At 44.5% G+C, this 20725-nt stretch overlaps 2 protein-coding genes across 3 annotated transcripts in view; one reads left to right on the top strand and one right to left on the bottom strand.

Annotated features, from left to right (window-relative positions):
* The window catches only part of SH3D19 (SH3 domain containing 19), a 210245-nt gene that overhangs the window by 51213 nt on the left and 138307 nt on the right, over positions 1–20725 (top strand). The gene's annotated exons all lie outside the window — the stretch shown is intronic.
* LOC148774821 (serine protease 27-like) lies at positions 713–4889 on the bottom strand. Its single transcript, XM_088828420.1, is given in 6 exon segments — positions 713–958; positions 1135–1295; positions 2047–2154; positions 2157–2321; positions 4063–4221; positions 4277–4889. Coding segments are annotated over 6 exon segments (1452 nt in total).

Genomic DNA, 20725 nt, shown 5'->3' on the forward strand with positions numbered 1-20725 from the left:
TGTGAAGCCGACTGCCCTCTCTCCCTGAAGAGAGGCCTCTGAGAGTGACCTTGAAGCAGGTTCTTTCTGTCAATAGTTGAAGATGACTGCTGTTTGCAGCAAGCAGCCTCTTGAAGCACCGTTAGCAGGAACTGCCTAGTTAAGTCTCCCTGATTCACAGACACTGAGAGACAGTAAATGTTGTCTCCAGTTTTGGGGTAATTTGTTACACAGCAGTAGATAGCTAACATGCTGCGCTAGGCTCCTCTTGCCTAACTTGCTTCCACTGAAACCTGCTAGTCCTCTGAGTCCTGGATTTTTCTTTAGAACTCAGTCTAGTCCCAGATTGGACGGTTTTCACTGAATTCAGCCAAGGGCAAGCTAGTTGACCTCTCTGGACCCTAGCTGCTGCTTCTGTAGAATATGGGGGATTGATTGGGTCAGGGATTTCCAGATCCCTTTCAGCCCTAAAGTTCTCTGCTTCTGTATTTCCCCAGGCCCCGACTCCAGTTTCATCCAAAAAAATGAATATGAGAAATAATAGAATCAACCAAACTTTATTCACATGGCGGACCTTGCTTTCCATGTTGACCTGTAGGAGATAAGGCAGCAAGCAGATTTGGCTCCTGGGGGTTGTGCCTAGAGGTAGCTGACCTGCTTCTTTCTTGCTGAATCTTCAAAATCTCTCCTCAAAATCCTCAACTTAAAGCGTTTCCGTTTCTCCCTCAGCTAGTTAGGGTGGCCCCAGGAATATGAGAGGCAGAAGCATTACCAGGAAGAACCTGGAGAAGTCTGACCTGGGGGTAGCAGAAAGGTCAGCATGTGAGACGGCTGACTTCTCAATCCAAGACTTGTAGAAACTGATGTTTGTAAATACTTCAGGCTCGTCGATTCTGATGCAGTTTGATGCCCAGCTCATCACTCCTGCTAGAACCCAGAAGTCCTTCACTCTGCACATCAGGGGGTCTCCTCTCCTGGCCTGCAGGAGAGAGGACACATGGCTAGGCATGCACAGGGCGAGAGACACATAGTCCAACCAAGAGCCGTGGGGTCTGGGCCTGTCCCAACACTCCTGGGTTCACCCAGGCCCACAGAGCTACGGGACACTGGGGACAGGTGGGGCTCTAAAAGATGCCTGTAGGAAGGGATTCTTACTATACACGCATCTGCCTGCCCCACTGGGAGCCGGGGACAGATCATGGCTTCACTGATGGGCTCGACTCCTCGCAACAAGCTTTCTTTCTGATATTTCTTGCATGTCTGGAGATCAGTGAGGTGCACTTTTAGCTCCTTCAGTGTGTAAGGTGGTGTCATAGCTGTAAGGTCAAAAAGGCAAAGCTGTCTTTAAAATTAGGAAGCAACTTTCAGCTTTGGATACAATTTCATGCCTTTGATTTTCAGGGATCTCTCTGATTTCAAGTTTCTGCCCCCCATCATAGGCAGTACTCTGATTTCTGGTTTGGCACATGGTCTCAAGGCTGCAGTCCCTAGGTCTGAACAAGACTAAAGGCAGTTGTTCCTGCTCAGACACCACAGAGAGCAGAAGAATCTTTTGATTTGGGAAAACGTACGATAATGAAGATGTGAGATTATGTTGTTTGGCTTTGACATGTTCCATAGAACATAAGAAATGGATCTGATACACCGAGAGAGTCAAGACCATTAGTGTGTGAAATCCTCTCAGTCTGACTCGGGACCTGCTGAGGATCCACGTTCATGTCTGCTTCCCCGTCCGCCAGCCCACACACATTCTACCAGGTGCTGGAGGAGAACTGAGAACTCTCTTCTCATTAAGTTCAGTGCCTTGGCCTTTTCACTTTTAAGGTCTTAGCAGTATTGTGAAATAGGAGCAAAAGCTGCTGTAAATAAGCAAAGTAATTCTAGCAGCAGAAGGATTAAGGAAGCAGAGGGAAGCTGGGGGTTAGAGGAGAACTGAAGTCTGCGGTCCTTCGGATTAGTTGCTGGAGAGTAACAGTACACCGTACCTTGTGCCAGGAGTGGGATAGAGAGTAGGGGGAGGGAATGTCAGTGGAGCAAACAGAGCTCAGAAAATCTACTTATCCTCACACTGGAATATCCCAGAATTGTCCCATCCAGTCACCCAGCAGGAGGTTGCGTTCTTCAGCTGGACTGCTGATATCGGGAAACAGATGGTCAGGACAAGAGGGCTGAAGAAAGTGGGCGGGCCAGCTCTGCCACAGCGATGACACTAGATGCATGTCCCTGGACATCGGGGTAGGGAATAATCCTAGACACAGGGATGATCGTTGTTTTGGAGCCTTGGTAACCAGAGACCTGAAGTGATCCCAGCAGTACCTCATATTTTCTGGTGTCCTTAGACCCGAGAAGAAGAGGAGCAGAACAAGTAGCATGGGTTTCTTGTGCCTCAGTCGAGCAGTGTCCCAGCAGAGCCCATAGTTCTGGAGTTTGTATTTTTCAGCTGGCTAAGCATCGTTTCTTCAATAAGTGCTTAGTATCTTCTGAATATATAAATGAAACTTATGACAGCATTTGGCTGTCATAGGACTTTTGGTCTCAAGGGTTGTATGTCTGTATCAAGAGAGAGGTTGGGAGAGAGGGAGGGAGGCAGAGACAACACACAGGTAAACAAGTATAAAATTTTTAATTGTGAAAAATCTTATGAAGAAAATCAACAGGATTTTAAGGTAGAAAGTAAAAGATGAGGGAAGAGCCTATGAATTGGATCAGGGAAGGTCTTGTTGAAGAGAGAACCTTTCAACTGAGTCCCACAGGGCAGGAGTCAGCCATGTGAAGAGCTATAAGGAAAAGCATTCCAGGGGAAACAGCATATGCAAAGGCACTGAGGGTGGGAAAGAGCTTGGCAGTACCTAAAAACAGAAATAAACGTGGAGTAGAATGGGCTGATGTGGAGATAAGCAGATACCTGGTAATTCATGGCTTACAAATTTTATTCTAGGTTCCTGATCAGTGACTGGAGGATTTGAAGGAAGGAATGACATGATTTTACTTCTGATTAAAAAAAAATCACTTTACTGTGTGTATAAAGATAGCAAAAAACAGTTGTTGTGATGTGGATGAACCTAGAGCCTGTGATACAAAGTGAAGTAAGTCAGAAAGAGAAAAACAAATACTGAATATTGGTGCTGATGAAACTATTTGCAGGGCAGGAATAGAGGCAAGATATAGAGGAGGGACCTGTGGACACAGGGGTAAAGAGAGGGTGGGATGAACTGAGAGAGTAAGATGGATATGTACGCTACCATGTGTAAAACAGCTAGTGGGAAGCTGCTGGTAGCACAGGGAGCTCAGCTCGGTGCTCTGTGATGACCTTGATGGGTGAGATGTGAGGTGAGGGGCTGGGAGGGAGAACTGAGTGGGAGGGGATGTATGTATACATATGGTTGACTCACATTACTGTACTACAGAAATCCCAATGTTGTAGAGCAATATATTCCAATTAAAAAAAACACCTATTATGCTGTTGCAGTGGTCCAGGACAGCTGTGCTAGAGTGAAGAGTATTTTGTGGAAGTAAAACTGAAGAATTAGGTGTTTGCAGTGAATGTGGAGGGTAAGGGAAGGTGAGGCTTCATATTTCTGAGCAACTGGCTGTGTTATCGCATGAGATGGGAAGAAAGGTCGAGAGAAAGGTTTGGGGTATTGGTGGCGATAAAATTGTAGTTCTCATTTGATCACGTTGTCTTTGAGATAGCAGTGAGACAGGTGAATAGAAATGCATCAGAACCAGAGTCAGGAGCTGGTGGTGAAAATGTGGATTGAAACCACAGGAACAGGAAGGCCACCCAGAGAGAGGGAAGCGGGCTCAGAACCCTGCACCCAGAGTGGTGTCAAGATGTGGGTAGAGAATTAGATGGGGGTAGGGTGGGAAACTGTAGACCTTCATTTCAGTCAAGATGATTTTCAAATGTGAGGAGACCTGCTTAGTACTGAACTGAGAGCTCGGGCAGGAAACATTTGGACTTACTTCTTAGGAACAGGTACTGTTTAGGGCAGTGCCAGGCAAACTCTTCTGCCCTTAGCCCAGGAGCGCCAGTCGCCCACCTCCCTGATGGGTCTCCCCTAAGCAGGTCCCGCACTCACCGGAAGCAGCTTGCCACTGTCTGCACCCACTGCTTTGAGATGAGGGAGGCGGCACAGACGTGAGACAAGCCCTGGCGGATGCTGACCTGCCAGGGCCACTGCCCCACGTTGGCCTCCAGGCCGGAGACGATGCCAGATAAAACTGCGGGCCTCCCGTAGACTGCCGACGAAGAGGAGAGAGGCCTGGAGGCCTGCCCCACCACCCTGCCCCACACCCGTTCCCCACGCCGGTGTCCTCGCCTCGGCGCCAGGCCCGGTCCCCTGCTCCCCGGGCACGTGGTCCCTGACGGGGCGCCTTTCTTGATGTGACGGGATCCTCGGGCCCCTCCTCATCTGTGCCTGGAGCGAGAAAGGGGGCAGTGTGGGGGACACCCGGGATGGCTGCTGCTTTACAAGGGCCCCTGAAGCCCCCGCCAGGGCGCCCCTCACCCCGAGTTCACGAGAGCCCCAGCAGAAGAGGCAGGAGGGAGACACAGCCCGCAGGGCCCGTGTTTCTGTCCTCAGCCTCCTCCTCCTGCTTTCTGGACTCAGATCCCGGGGCGGGATCGAGGGAGCGGCCTCGGAGGGGGCCGCAACCGGCTTCCCCGTCTCAGGTGGTCCCGGGCTCCCCCTCCTCTTCGAGGGTCGCACTCTGTCCAGGCCAGATCCTGTAGGGTGCGGCCGCGGGACCCGGGGGAGCAGCCAGGGCCTCGACGGGCGGACCCGGTGCGGGGGCCCCTGCCTGTCGGGGAAGAGGGGTGGGGGAGGGTGCTGGGAGGAGCAGGGCACCGTTGGCACAGAGACCCTGGCGTGGGCCGAGGCGGAGTTCGCAGGCTCCCTCTGCCTCATCCGCCACGTCTAGGGGCCCGCCTAGTTGCTCCCACCTACTCCCACTCCCTGGCCCCCAGGCACTCGCCGTGCCAGCCAGTAGTGACCTTCTGAGGCAAGTCCCTGAACTTGGGTCACGAAGCGCCGTGCCGAGGTCTGCCCAAGTCCTTGGCCTTGAGAATTGCTACAGGACTGATAAGATAAAAAAGAGGAAATAAGCCAGTCAGTTAGCTGACCAGTATGTTCTGCTTTCCCACTTGCCCTTTTGTGCTTCTGTCTCTACCTGTTGTAATTGGTTCTTTGCCTTCCTAAGTCAGGGAGTACTTACTGGGTCTTTACGGTGTACAAAGCATCCTGCTAACTGGAGCAGATCTGTAACCGGGCAGGCATCGTGGGGTGCCTGCCTCCAAGGAGCCGACACTCTGGTCTGAGAGAGGTGGAACAAGGAAGTAACTCTGGAGACTTTGACTTGTACTTGGTACCTTATTCATTACAAAAGGAGGAGCAGGTGGCTCTGGGAGCCGAGAACAGAGCACTGTGTGCTGGCCCAGGCTGTCAAGCCTCATTCCTGGCTTCACCACAGTCTGATTTTTGAGAACTTTTGTTCCTTGGTAGTTCAGATGGTAAAAAAACTGCATGTAGTACCGGAGACCCAGGTTCCATCCCTGAGTGAGAAAGATTCCCCTGGAGAAGGGAATGACAACCCACTCCAGTATTCTTGCCTGGAGAATTCCATGGACAGAGAAGCCTGGCAGGATATAGTCCATGGGCTCGCAAAAAGCTGGACACAGCTGAGCCACTAACACTGGCACTGGCTGATCCTAGACAAGACATATCACCCAAGTGCTGAGCAAATGTTACTGCTGTTTTTGAAAACATGGCCATGACAAAACCAGAGAAGGCAATGGTAGCCCACTCCAGTACTCTTGCCTGGGAAATCCCATGGACAGAGGAGCCTGGTGAGTCCAGGGGGTCGGGAAGAGTTGGACACGACTGAGAGACTTCACTTTCACTTTTCACTTTCATGCATTGGAGAAGGAAATGGCAACCCACTCCAGTGTTCTTGCCTGGAGAATCCCGGGGATGGGAGTTTGGTGGGCTGCCGTCTATTGGGTCACAAAGAGTCGGACACGACTGACGTGACTTAGCAGCAGCAGCATGACAAAACAGTTACTGAGACTCTAATGTTCCATATTAATTGCGTGGCACAGAAGGACATCATGAGTACGATAAAAATGAATGAGATTAGAAGGCCTATAGAATAAACAGGAGAGATTATACTTCTAAATATCAAGGATAGTATTATTATAATTACTGAAATAGAGAATTAATTTAACCTGAAGCTTTCAAGAGATCAAGGCACAGGGGAAAAACTGTCATCAAAAAGCAGGGTGAACTTCCCTGGGGGTTTCCCCATCTGGTAGCTCAGATGGTAAAGAATCCACCTGCAGTGTGGGAGACTTGGGTTCGATCCCTGGGTTGGGAAGATCCCCTGGAGAAGGGAATAGCAATCCCCTCCAGTATTCTTGCCTGGAGAATCCCATGGACAGAGGAGCCTGGCGGGCTGCAGTCCATGGTGTCACACAGAATTGGACACGATTGAGCGACTAAGCACAGCACAGCACACTTAGCTCACATCTCACATCTGATAATAAGAACCATACCCTTTAGTCAGGAAATAACTCTTTTCCCATTGTCAGTTAATTCAGTGAGTTTGTTACAATATTGTAGAAAGCACAGTAGTTAACATAAGTGGTTTTTTAGGTGACTGAGAACATTTCTTGTTTTTTATATTTTTTCTCACAAATGGTGGTGTCGTCATTTTGAATCATGGTAAAGTCATGTCTGTGATGAACTGAACTAACTTAAAAGAAGTGTTGCTATTTCTTGTTATGTAACTTGAAATAAAGGTAGAATTTAGAGAAGATTCCTCTTTCGTCTTTATTCAAATACCACTCTTTCCAGCTGTGCTTTGGTGCGGTCCACATTCTCTGCATACCCTTTGGACTGTCTTGACTTTCTATTGATGTTTTATTTCCTAAATAAGATAAAGAATAAATAAAGGTTTCCTAAGGAATCTGTCTCATGTTGCTGCTCTGTGAGAGTCCACCTCAGCTTTACCTGATTGTTGACTGTCGGAAGGACAATCCAGAGTCAAAAAAAAGTACCCAAAATCTCAAGATATCAAGTCTCTTCTCTCCCTATTTAGAACAGATAAGGTCTCGGAATAGAAAGCAAAATTAATTATGGCCATGAGGCCAGCAGTTAAATATTATGATTAAGGTACTAATGTGTATAATTAATAATGTAGACAATTAAAAATTCTACAGAGGAAAGGTCAGTTTAGAATCTGTTATAATTCAAGTTGGGGTTTTTCGTTTTTTGTGGGGGTTTTTTTTTTTTTTGGTTTACAAAAAGAATTAACTAGTGTCTATAAATGTTGAATTGATTCTAAACAGTTTAACATGATATTGCAGAAGCTTGACAATATTTAATGTTTGCATAACATTATCATCTACACAGTGACTCTGGGAAGGGAGCATGCTGCTACTGCTGCTGCTGCTGCTAAGTCGCTTCAGTCGTGTCCGACTCTGTGTGATTCCGTAGACGGAAGCCTACCAGGCTCCCCGTCCCTGGGATTCTCCAGGCAAGAACACTGGAGTGGGTTGCCATTTCCTTCTCCAGTGCATGAAGTGAAAAGTGAAAGTGAAGGCGCTCAGTCATGTCCGACTCTTCGCGACCCCATGGACTGCAGCCCACCAGGCTCCTCCATCCATGGGATTCTCCAGGCAAGAGTACTGGAGTTGGGTGCCATTGCCTTCTCTGGAAGGGAGCATGTTTTCATCTTTATTTTATAAATGAGGACACTAAGAGCCTTGGAGGTTATGTGACTTAACTAGTTGTATAATACTTTTCACTAGCAAAGCTGGGAGTTGCTTTTGTTTCCTAGTCTAGTGCAAGTGCAAGTTCCTCAGTCCTGTCGTATCTTTGTGACCCCGTGGACTCTACAGTCCATGGAGTTCTCCAGGCCAGAATACTGGAGTGGTCAGCCTTTCCCTTCTCCAGGGGGTCTTCCCAACCCAGGGACTGAACCCAGGTCTTCTGCACCCCACTCCGGTACTCTTGCCTGGAAAATTCCATGGATGGAGGAGCGTGGTGGGCTACAGTCCGTGGGGTCGCTAAGAGTCAGACACGACTGAGCGACTTCACTTTCACTTTTCACTTTCATGCATTGGAGAAGGAAATGGCAACCCACTCCAGTGTTCTTGCCTGGAGAATCCCAGGGACGGGGGAGCCTGGTGGGCTGCCATCTGTGGGGTCGCACAGAGTCGGACACAACTGAAGCGACTTAGCAGCTCCCACATTGCAGGTGGATTCTTTACCAGCTGAGCTACCAGGGAAGCCCAAGAATGCTGGAGTGGGTTCTCTTCTCCAGGGGATCTTCCCAACCCAGGAATCGAACTTGGGACTCCTACATTGCAGGCGGATTCTTTACCAACTGAGCTATCAGGGAAACCCTCCTAGTCTAGTAATCAGATTTAAATGTAGATTTTTTGATTCATAGTCTAGAAATCTGCCTCCACACTACAGCACCTTCCCAAGTCCAGGAGACAGAACTCATTTATTTAGCAGCGATGTTTTTGATGCCAGTACCAGGTACTGTTCCAGAATAGAAGCATGGCAACATAGAAAAAGGGCTTCCCTGATAGCTCAGTTGGAAAAGAATCTGCTTGCAATGCAGGAAACCCTGGTTTGATTCCTGGATCGGGAAGATCCCCTGGAGAAGGGATAGGCTGCCCACTCCAGTATTCTTGGGCTTTGTTAAAGAGTCCACCTGCAATGCAGGAGATCTGGGTTCAATCCCTGGGTTGGGATTCTTCAATCCCCTGAAGAAGGGAAAGGCTACCCACTCCAGTATTCTGGCCTGGAGAATTCCATGGACCATATAGTCCATGGGGTTGCAAAGAGTCGGACATGACTGAGTGACTTTCACTTTTAACACAGAAAAAGCCCTGTCATCATGGACTTTTAATTTTCATTTTAGGTCAGATATGACAACTTCTTAGAAAAGTTAAACAAGACGGGGTTGCTGGAGTGGGCATCACTTTTAAACAGACTGTTTCAGAGGACGCATCAGTGAGGTGATTTCTGAGCAGGAATCTGAGGAGAGAGGCAGTGAGCCAGGGGGTTAACTGGGGAAAAGGGATTGAAGCCCAGAGTGTAACTTACAAGGCTCTTGAGCAGAAGTGTGTTTGGGATGTTTTTGAAACGTGAGGCTACAGCAGAGTGGGCAAGGGGCTCCCATGATAGGAAGTGAGGTCAAATCAGGGGTAGGGTCACACCACATGGACTCTCAGAGACTACTGTAAGGCCTTTGGTTTCTAGTTTAGGTAGAATGACAAAATTTTGACCTGACAAAGGATCCTATTGGCTACTGAGTTGAGAATGGTCAGGGGTAGAAACAGGGAAGCCAGTCAGAAAACCATTGCAGTAATTTGGACAGGAGGTGATGGTGGCTTTGGACAAGGCCATGGAGGCAGAAGTGATCAGAAGTGGCAGATTTTGGTGGCATTTTTAAGGCAGAACCAATGAGACCTGATGATGGATTGGTTGTGGGTGGGAGTCAATAATGACTCCAAGGTTTTGGGCCTGAGCCAGCTGAAGTGGAGACTGCCCATTTACTGAGCTGGGGCACCTGGAGGAGGAGCAGGTTGTTGAGGGGTAGAAGTTCATTTACAGGCACGTTTAAGACACTTGACAGATGTCTAACTGGAGATGTCCACTAGGTAGCTGAATATACGAATCTGTAATCAGGAGATTGCCACAGACTAAAAGGCTAGATTAGGGTGGTGTCAGTATGTCATAGTATTTAAAGCCAAGAGATGAGGTAAGGTTGCCTAGCGAATGAGCATAAATAAAACCCTCTGTGAGTTTTAAGGATTGACCACACCAAAGTTTAGATGAGATAAGCAGAAACCGATAAGAGACCAAGTGGATAGCAGAGAGCTGGTGTAGTATTCTGGAAGCCAAGCGCAGAAAGCGTTTCAAGAAGGAAGAAGTGACTTGCTGCCGAATGCTGCAAACAACAAAGAAGCAACCATTGGGTTTGGTATCATGAAATGAATTCAAGAGGAAGAGGAGAGCTAGAAGACGGCAAATATACGGGCAATTTTTAAGAGTAATTTTGTTGTTGAGTAGAGGCACAGCTGGCAGAAGAGCCTGGGTGGAACAGCGTTTCTAGTTTTTGTTTTAAGATGAGAGAAATTATGTCATGTTTGTGTACTAATGGAATTATCTGAGAGAGAGAGAGTAAATTGATGATGCAGGAGAGAAAGTGGGAGAATTGCTGAAGTTGTGTCCCTGAGATAGGAGGGGACTGAGCCTAACTCACTGGTTGAGGATGAGGATGCTTAGACCGGAGCACAGACCCGTCTTTCCTACGAGAGCACAGGCAAGCAAGCATGTGGGCACAGAAGCTGGTTGGTGGGAAATGTGGTGATGGAAATTGTCTGCTGATGGTTTTCATTTCCTCAGTGAACTAGGAAAGAAAGCACCTGCTGAGGCTGGGAAGGGAGTGTTGAGGACTTAAGAAGAGGTGAACCGAGTGCGGGAGACGAATGGACCAGAGAAATAGCAGTGTGCCTGCTGGGCCACAAAGTACCCACTTGAAGTGAGATTGGCCACGTGTGTGTTTACACACAGTGTTCAGCAAGGGGTGGAGGCATGGCGGGAGCAGAAGGGCGGCTAATCAAGCTGAGAATTTCCGATGATCGTGTGGTGAAGGGGGAGGGGAAAGGAATGATTATAAAGATAAATCAGGAATTTAAACGGGAAAAGAGGGAAATTAAGAATGGGGAGGGCAGAGAGTCAAGTATTATAAATCCTAATGGGGTTGAAAAATACTGGAATTGGCATTCTTGCCATAAGGAGTGTAAGATAACGTGTGCTGGGAAGGTGAAATGCTTCACATTGAGATCGTGAAGAGGATACAGTTGTTGGTGATGCCGAGGCCAGAGAGGACCACAGGGGTAGTGTCTGAGGCCGAGTGAAAAGATCATTTAGTCCTGAAGACGGATTTTGGTGGAAAGGCAGTGACTGTCTTATCGGGAGCATGCAGAGGTCTGAGGCTCTTCTTGCATTTTCCCTGAGTCCTTCAGAGTGAGGACCAAGGCCCCAGGCTGGAGAGCCACTGAAGCTTGAGGCTGCAGTACCTCCATCGGTTAGTGGACTTTGTTGCCTGATCTTCAGCTGCGATTAATCTAACCAAACTGCTCCTTTTTAACTGCCCTGGAAGACACAGTTAGGTCTAGTGCACATGTGACCAGAGAGAACACCCCTTCTCTCTTGGCAGGCAGGCAGATGGGAAGAAACCGAGAGTTAATAGTTATTATTAAAATGTTAATAGGCTTCGTTCCCTCTTCTGCTGCATGTTAAATATATGATTGGCTTTTTCCTTTACCATTATTGAAAATTTAAATAGTAGAAAAATGTATGAAGTAGAGTTTCCTTCTCATTTCTCTGCTTCTAGCAAGTCGTGGGTTGTTTTTGAACGTCATTCCAGGTCTCTCTTTCTGTCCTTTCTCTTTCTGCCTATGCTTATATATTTGTGTGGGGTCCTTGCCTTTCTGCCTGTACTTATATATTTGTGTGGGGTTTGTATACGAATATCCATGCAGACGTATATTTACATCACAGAAAAAAGCAGAAGTATTCTTTTATGCAACATAACTTTTCCTACTCAAACTTTTTCTGCTTCCTGTGCCCATATATACCAACGTAATTACTTTTCTTTAGAACAGCTGCATAGCAGTACACAGTATAGAAATAGTATAATTTGAAAATTAGGCCAAAAAACCATGCCCTTGTTGATTGGACTCTTAGGTTTTCTTTATTTTCTGCTATTATAAATTATGCTAAATATATGTATATTCTTTGTTACTCTTCCTGCATACTTGTACGTTGCTGTGATACAAATTGTCCTGACATGGAATTACAGAAGGAAAGACAGTATGTTTTAGCATGTGTCACAGTCTCTGAGACAGCTTTGAGAACATGCTAGTCAGCATGCGGAGTGAAGCCAGCGCATGGCCTCCACTCTGTCTCTGGAAGCTGACTGTGGAGGGACCCCTCCTTTGTGGAGGAGGCCAGAGACTTGGCCTCCACTCGTCTGGAAAATATCCAGCAACGCATGAGGCAACCACTGTGATGCCCTTCCTCTTTGACCTTTAAAAAGCAAGAGTCAGCCCATGAAGTTACCTGCAGAAGAAAAAAAGAAAAATCTAATCTCTGTTGCACAATCATCCTCCAAAAAGCTGGCCCCCGTTGATCATGCCTGAGGGCATCTCTCCCCACCTCATTCATACTGGTGGTTTGTCTTTCCACCCTCTCCAGTTCAGCCAATCTGATAAGACCATGAGGAGAAAATATTTTAGCCAGACAGTACTGTAATAATTGGGGGGAATAGCTGAAGTTGGGAAATAAGAAAAATAGTGAGATAGTTTTATGCTTATTCCTTATGTAGAGTATGGAATATTAGTGCTTCTCCAAATTCTGAGACTTTGCCTAAAACAAAGCAGGCCTTAGCCAACACCTTAAATAGGAAAGTGGACAGAGGCAGGGCTGGAGATTAATAAAAGTCATAGAAATAAAAGGACAGAACTGATTTCTTTTGCTTCTGAAAATGTTTCCAAATCTATTTTTTTAAGTAAGTTTGCAAAGATTTCACGTCTGCTAGTAAACCCTGATAAAGAATTGATTTCAGATTTTATCTAAGGGTAATTCTGAATTTCTGGTGACTAAATTGAAAAGAAATTTTGTATCAATAATCAGGTTTCCAGATCTTTAAACTTTGACCATTTTTGAAAGGAGAGACCTGTAATAGTACATAGTGTAGATTTTGTACTGCTTTTTCAGATTCTCATGGTTATTCTATAGGCTTCCTGGGTGGGTTAGTGGTAAAGAATCAGCCTGCTAATGCAGGAGCAGGAGACACAGGTTCAATCCCTGGGTCAGGAAGACCCCCTAATGGCAACCTACTCCATTAATCTTGCTGAGATAATCCTATGGACAGAGGATCCTGGTGGGCTACAGTCTGTGGAATCACAGAGTCAGACACAACTGATCATGCACACATGCTTATTCTATATAGAATCTTATATTTATGATCTTGTAGTAAAAGTTTTTTCTTGTTGATGACTGATAGCTTTCTGATACTTTTTCAGAGAAACATTTAAGCTTTCAGTATGAAACTAGAGGACTTCCCTGGTGGCTCAGTAAAGCGTCTGCCTACAATGCAGGAGACCAGGGTTCAATCCCTGGGTTGGGAAGATCTCCTAGAGAAGGAAATGGCAACCCACTCCAGTATTCTTGCCTGGAAAATCCCATGGGTGGAAGAGCCTGCTAGGTATGCTACAGTCCATGGGGTCACAAAGAGTTGGACACGACTGAGCGACTTTACGTTCATGTTCATGAGACTAGAAGAGCCAAGTATAATTGTTTTTCTTTTATTTAACTAAGAAAATATATTTCAGTAGTGTGACTTTTACAAATATGATGAGGATATACCTAGGATGAAAGGTATGTACAGACTCTGAATATATGTAAGAGTGTATGGATGTGAGAGTTGGACTGTGAAGAAAGCTGATTGCCCAAGAATCGATGCTTTTGAACTGTGGTGTTGGAGAAGACTCTTGAGAGTCCCTTATACTGCAAGGAGATCCAACCAGTCCATTCTAAAGGAGATCAGTCCTGGGTGTTCATTGGAGGGACTGATGCTGAAGCTGAAACTGCAATACTTTGGCCACCTCATGCGGCGAGTTGACTCACTGGAAAAGACTCTGATGCTGGGAAAGGTTGGGGGCGGGAGGAGAAGGGGACGACAGAGAATGAGATGGCTGGATGGCATCACCGACTCTGTGGACATGAGTTTGAGTGTACTCCGGGAGTTGGTGAGGGACAGGGAGGCCTGGCGTGCTGTGATTCATGGGGTCGCGGAGAGTTGGACACGACTGAGCGACTGAACTGAACTGAACTGATATGTGTGTTTTGGTTACCTTTATTTTGAATTCGCATTTGTCAGCAAAATAATTACATAGCCTTAAGTGCTTTATGGTTGGATTTTCATGTAAGTGCACATCTGTTTAAAACGCAAAACAGTCTTGTAATATGCTCTTAAATGCCTTTGAGGCTCACTTTATGTCTTTATGGAGAAGATGATAAAAAAGTAACAGATGGCCAACAAGGATGTTAAGTTGACAGGGAAGCAACTGAATTTAGTTACTTTTGTTCCAGAATTTAAGAAATTTAAATCAGTATAAATTCACTTCAAGAAAATCTTGGGAGTATGTTTCCTCTGAAGTGTGTGTGTTTTGTTTTGTTTTTCTGGGCGGGGGCAGGGTGAGGAATGCTGGAAAGGAAGGGGGGGAGGGAGAGAGAGAGGGAAGAGGAATGAAATAGATTGGAACCCATGTTTAAGTCTCCAGAGTCAGTGCTGTTTCTGCTTCTCCAAGAGTCTATTTTCTGTTGGCCTTTATTAGAAGAAATTCTTGATACTCAGGAAGTTTTGCTAACCTTAAATCCTAAATATGCTTCTGACTGGATTATGCATGTTTGAACATGTAAAAATATTTTCTAGATAAATTCAGTTTAATCTTTTACTTAATGTTCCCTACTGTATGGGGAGAACTTTGAAGCAAGGATCAGAAATCAGATGACACTAATGCTTCCTAATCAGAGAAATCTCTATTCAGTGCTAACTAAAAATATATTGGCTGGACTTCTAGTCAGCTAGGCTTAATTCTCAGCACTAAATTCCTGAACACTATGGGTAAAACACTTTGTTCAGTTTAGAAGTAGCTAGGCTATCTGGGGGAGGAGGGAGGGGAGCAGTTAAGAAAACAAGTCATTTAAAACTGTCTTATTGTTAGAAAATATGGTTAACATGAAATAAAGAAGAATGAATGGTAATCTCTGATGTGTCTGGAGGCAGGATGATCGTATTTTAGTGTTTTCTTCCTATTGCTTGCTGCCCACGGGCTATTGAAAATAAGTGTTTCTGGAAGTCTCAGTACTGAAGATAGGTAAAATGGGAACAGCTATACTGCCTTTTTTCCATAGGAACCGGGTAGCTTTAAAAGAGCAATAAGAAAATTATACCACTTGTGCACAGCACCACATTGTTTTCTCAGAAGTAAAGAACTTTTAGATATAATATAGTCACATCATATGCAATTCAACTCAAGATTTGACTCTGCTGTTTTATTTAACCCATATAAAATAGATGCAGGGACTTCCTGGTAGTCCAGTGGTTTTTAAGACTCTGCGCTCCCAATGCAAAGGGCTCAGATTTGATCCTGAGTCAGGGAGCTAGATCCCACATGCCACAACTAAGAGTTCACATGCTGCAACTGAAAGATGCTGTGTGTTGCAGCTAGAACCCCGGGTGCCCAAATAAGTTATATATATATATTTATGTGTGTGTATATATATATATTAGATGCATCTGCTCAAAAACTTTAGTTATAAACTTATACTAGTAAGACAAAATGGAGGGGCTGGAGGTCACAGCAGGGGTTGACTCTAAGTGGTCAGAAGAGATCTTTTTAGGGTGTTGGGAATGTTTGAAAATGATTGTAATAATGGTTGCACAACTCTGTCAATTTACTAAAAATCATTGAATTGTACACCTCAACCAGGTAATTTTATGGCCTGTAAATTATGCTTTAATAAAGATGTTAATGTTTTTTAATGAAATGGAAAGTACATGACCATAGCTAGCCCTGGAAGACAGAAAATCTAAAAGAAAATTTATTATTGATGAAGCCGAGAAATCTGTTAAAAATCTACACTCCCTTCTCTCTTCTTCAAGTTTACAAGACAAATTTGTCACACCTTAAGGAACAAATCATCCCAATATGATTTTGAACTGTTTAGAAGATAGAAAATGAAGAGAAGTTTTCATTTACCTTTTTATGAAGGGAAAATAACATTGATATTGAAACAACAGAAAGATATTTCTCCTAAAAGAAAACCAAAGAGCAATTTTGCTGTGACTATTGAAACTAAAGTCTTTGGAAGAAAAATTATAGAATAGAATTCAGTATCGCATTTGAAAAGTAACATACAAAACAGCAGTGTAGGATAGTCCTGAGTAGTTTGGGTTCTGGAGGTGGACAGGCTTGGAATCCCAGTACCAGGACCCAGCTCTGACCTCAGCAATTCTGCTCAGCTTCTTTCTTTTCTTGTCAACAAAGCGGGACCAGTAAATAAGAGAACTTACTTCATAGGGTGAGTGAGACACTTAAGAAAGTGTCTGACACCCAGTAAATTTTGGCTATGACAATAACTGCATAGCTTATAAAATCTTGAACGTGTCAGAATTTGTTCTTCTTCTATTGTTGACCATTAGATTTGCTGTTATAAAGAAGAGTGCAATAATACATATCTTCATATGGAAATTTCTCTTGCTTTTCTGTCCCTGAACATAGAATTTTAGGGGTAGATTTTAAAGATAAAAAACTTAAAAAAAGTGTTTATTGAAGTATAGTTGACTTATGTTGATTTCTGCTGTATATCAAAGTAATTCAGTTATATATACATATATTTTTCATATTCTTTTCTGTCATGGTTTATCACAGGATACTTCCCTGTGCTATACGATAGGACCTTGTTGTTTACCCCTCTATATATACTAGTGACTCAGATGGTAAAGAATCTGCTTGCAATGCAGGAGACCTGAGTTAGATCCCTGGGTTGGGAAGATCCCCAGGAGGAGGGCATGCTAACCCACTCCAGTATTCTTGTCTGGAGAATCCTCCTGGACAGAGGAGCCAGGCGGGCTGCAGTCCATGGGGTCACAAAGAGTCGGACACGGCTGAGAGACAGGCATAATCCCAATCTCCCATCCTTCCTTCCCTCAGCCCCCTCCCCCTTGACCACCACAAGGCTGTGCTCTGTGTCTGTGAGTCTGTTTCTGTTTTGTAGATAAGTTCATTTGTGTTGTATTTTAGATTCCACATGTAAGTGATATCATATGGTATTTGTCTTTCTGTTTCTGACTTACTTCACTTAATATGATAATCTCTAGGTCTATCCATGTTGCTGCAGATGGCATTACTTCATTTTTTTTTTTTTTTATGGAAAAAGCCATAAACTTCTTAAAGGCCCATATTGCTCTCTAGATAGATCAGACCCCTTCCTACAGATGATGGTAAGAGAGTCTGTATTTACATTACTCCCACTAGAATTGAACATCATCATTGCAAAGAAAATCTGAGGTAATTTGTTAAGTCCCAAATAGAATGTAATCATTTATATCCTTCATTTATTGAGAGCATACAACACAACCTTAACTCATTGCCCCAGCTGAGTTCAATTCAGTCGCTCAGTCGTGTCCGACTCTTTGTGATCCCATGGACTGCAGCACGCCAGGCTTCCCTGTCCATCAACAACTCCCAGAGCTTACTCAGACTCATGTCCATTGAGTCGGTGATGCCATCCAACTATCTCATCCTCTGTTTTCCCCTTTCCCAGCATCAGGGTCTTTTCCAAGGTCTTTTCTTTGAATCAGGTGGCCAAAGTCTTGTAGTTTCAGCTTTAGCATCAGTCCTTTCAATGGATATTCTGGACTGATTTCCTTTAGGATGTACTGGTTGGATCTCCTTGCAGTCCAAGGAACTCTCAAGAGTCTTCTCCAATACCACAGTTCAAAATCATCAGTTCTTCAGCCCTCAGCTTTCTTTATAGTCAGACTCTCACATCCATACTGAATACTGTGGCCACTGCTGAGTTTTCCAGATTTGCTGGCATATTGAGTGTAGCACTTTCACCGCATTATCTTTTAGGATTTGAAATAGCTCAGCTGGAATTCCATCACCTCCACTAGCTTTGTTCTTCGTGATTCTTGCTAAGGCCCCCTTGACTTTGCATTCCAAGATGTTTGGCTCTATGTGAATGATCCCACCCTCATGATTATCTGGGTCATGAAGATCTTTTTTATACAGTTCTTCTGTGTATTCTTGCCACGTCGTCTTAATATCTTCTGCTTCTGTTAGGTCCATACCATTTCTGTCCTTTCCTGAGCCCATCTTTGCATGAAATGTTCCCTTGGTATCTTTAATTTTCTTGAGGAGATCTGTAGTCTTTCCCATTCTGTTGTTTTCCTCTTTCTTTGCATTGATCACTGAGGAAGGCTTTCTTATCTCTCCTTGCTATTCTTTGGAACTCTGCATTCAAATGGGTATATCTTTCCTTTTCTGCTTTGCTTTTTGCTTCTCATCTTTTCTCAGCTATTTGTAAAGCCTCCTCAGACAACCATTTTGACTTTTTGAATTTCTTTTTCTTGGGGATGGTCTTAATCACTGCCTCCTGTACAATGTCACGAACCTACATCCATAATTCTTCAGATACTCTATCACATCTGATCCCTTGAATCTGTTTGTCACTTCCACTGTATAATCTTAAGGGATTTGATTTAGCTCACCTCATGAACTCCTTATTGCAAAATTCAGACTTAAATTGAAGAAAGTAGGGAAAACCACTGGACCATTCAGGTATGACCTAAATTAAATCCCAAAATCAAAACATTGTCCCCAAACACCGGAAACCCTGAAATATAGAAATGTTGTTAGTGCTCCTGGAGTTGAGTTTTCATTTTCATATTCGAATTGTATGTGATGTTAGAACATTTACCTTTTGTAGCTTTGCTGTAGAACTTAATATGATGGAGAAATTTTCCTAAAAACATTACTTAAAAAATAATCTGCTGAAACAATTGCCACCAGGGGGGATAATTTTTATTTTCAGCTTTATCTTGCCTCCCAAGACAGTTCTAAAGTTATGTGTCTCTGCAATACTTCTCTATATTGTTCTTTCTCCAGGTAACCTCATTCCAATCTTTCAAATAATTGGTTTTTTTTTTTTGGTCCTGCGCCAACATGACATGCAGGATCTTAGTTTCCCAACCCGGGTTTGGACCTGGGCCCCATACAAAGGAATCACACAATCTTAACCACTGGACTACCAGAGATGTCTCCCATTCTCTGGGAACTGAGAATGGGTCAGGTCTCAGAGAAAGCATCATAAGCCTGTATTCAGTTCAGTTCAGTTCAGTTCAGTCGCTCAGTCGTGTCCGACTCTTTGTGACCCCATGAATCACAGCACGCCAGGCTTCCCTGTCCATCACCAACTCCCGGAGTTCACTCAAACTCATGTCCATCGAGTCGGTGATGCCATCCAGCCATATCATTCTCTGTCGTCCCCTTCTCCTCCCGCCCCCAATCCCTCCCAGCATCAGAGTCTTTTCCAGTGAGTCAACTCGTTGCATGAGGCGGCCAAAGTATTGGAGTTTCAGCTTTAGCATCAGTCCTTCCAATGAACACCCAGGATTGATCTCCTCTAGAATGGACTGGTTGGATCTCCTTGCAGTCCAAGGGACTCGCAAGAGTCTTCTCCAGCACCACAGTTCAAAAGCATCAATTCTTCAGCGATCAGCTTTCTTCACAGTCCAACTCTCACATCCATACATGACCACTGGAAAAACCATAGCCTTGACTAGACGGACCTTGGTTGGCAAAGTAATGTCTCCGCTTTTTAATATGCTATCTAGGTTGGTCATAACTTTCCTTCCAAGGAGTAAGCATCTTTAGATTTCCTGGCTGCAATCAGCATCTGCAGTGATTTTGGAGCCCAGAAAACACCCTCTTCCAACAACACAAGAGAAGACTCTACACATGGACATCACCAGATGGTCAACACCGAAATCAGATTGATTATATTCTTTGTAGCCAAAGATGGAGAAGCTGTATACAGTTAGCAAAAACAAGACCAGGAGCTGACTGTGGCTCAGATCATGAACTCCTTATTGCCAAATTCAGACTGAAATTGAAGAAAGTAGGGAAAACCACTAGACCATTCAGATATGACCTAAATCAAATCCCTTATGATTATACAGTGGAAGTAAGAAACAGATTTAAGGGACTAGATCTGATAGAGTGCCTGATGAACTCTGGACGGAGGTTTGTGACATTGTACAGGAGACAGGGACCAAGACCATCCCCGTGGAAAAGAAATGCAAAAAAGCAAAATGGCTGTCTGAGGAGGCCCTACAACTAGCTGTGAAAAGAAGAGAAGCGAAAAGCAAAGGAGAAAAGGAAAGATATAAGCGTCTGAATGCAGAGTTCCAAAGAATAGCTAGGATAGAGAAGAAAGCCTTCCTCAGCGATCAATGCAAAGAAATAGAGGAAAAACAGAATAGGAAAAACAAGAGATCTTTTCAAGAAAATTAGAGATATCAAGGGAACATTTCATGCAAAGATGGGCTCGATAGGACAGAAATGGTATGGACCTAACAGAAGCAGAAGATATTAAGAAGAGGTGGCAAGAATACACAGAAGAACTGTACAAAAAAGATCTTCACGACAAAGATAATCATGATGGCGTGATCACTCACCTGGAACCAGACATCTTGGAATGTGAAGTCAAGTGGGCCTTAGAGAGCATCACTACGAACAAAGCTAATGGAGGTGATGGAATTCCAATTGAGCTATTTCAAATCCTGAAAGATGATGCTGTGAAAGTGCTGCACTCAATATGCCAGCAAATTTGGAAAACTCAGCAGTGGCCACAGGACTGGAAAAGGTCAGTCTTCATTCCAATCCCAAAGAAAGGCAGTGCCAAAGAATGCCCAAGCCTGTATTGAGCCAATGTAAATCCATCCATTTAAATCCAAATTTAGATAACTTTCCAACAAGAGCAAACCAGGAATGTTTATGGTCATTTACAGGGAACAGGTATGTCTATCCCTGGACTGTCTAGGGTGTGCTGCTGCTGCTGCTGCTAAGTCACTTCAGTCGTGTCCG

Source organism: Moschus berezovskii, chromosome 19, assembly GCF_049115385.1.
Source record: "Moschus berezovskii isolate FMDL1 chromosome 19, NW_MosBer_1.0, whole genome shotgun sequence".
NCBI lineage: Eukaryota > Metazoa > Chordata > Mammalia > Artiodactyla > Moschidae > Moschus > Moschus berezovskii.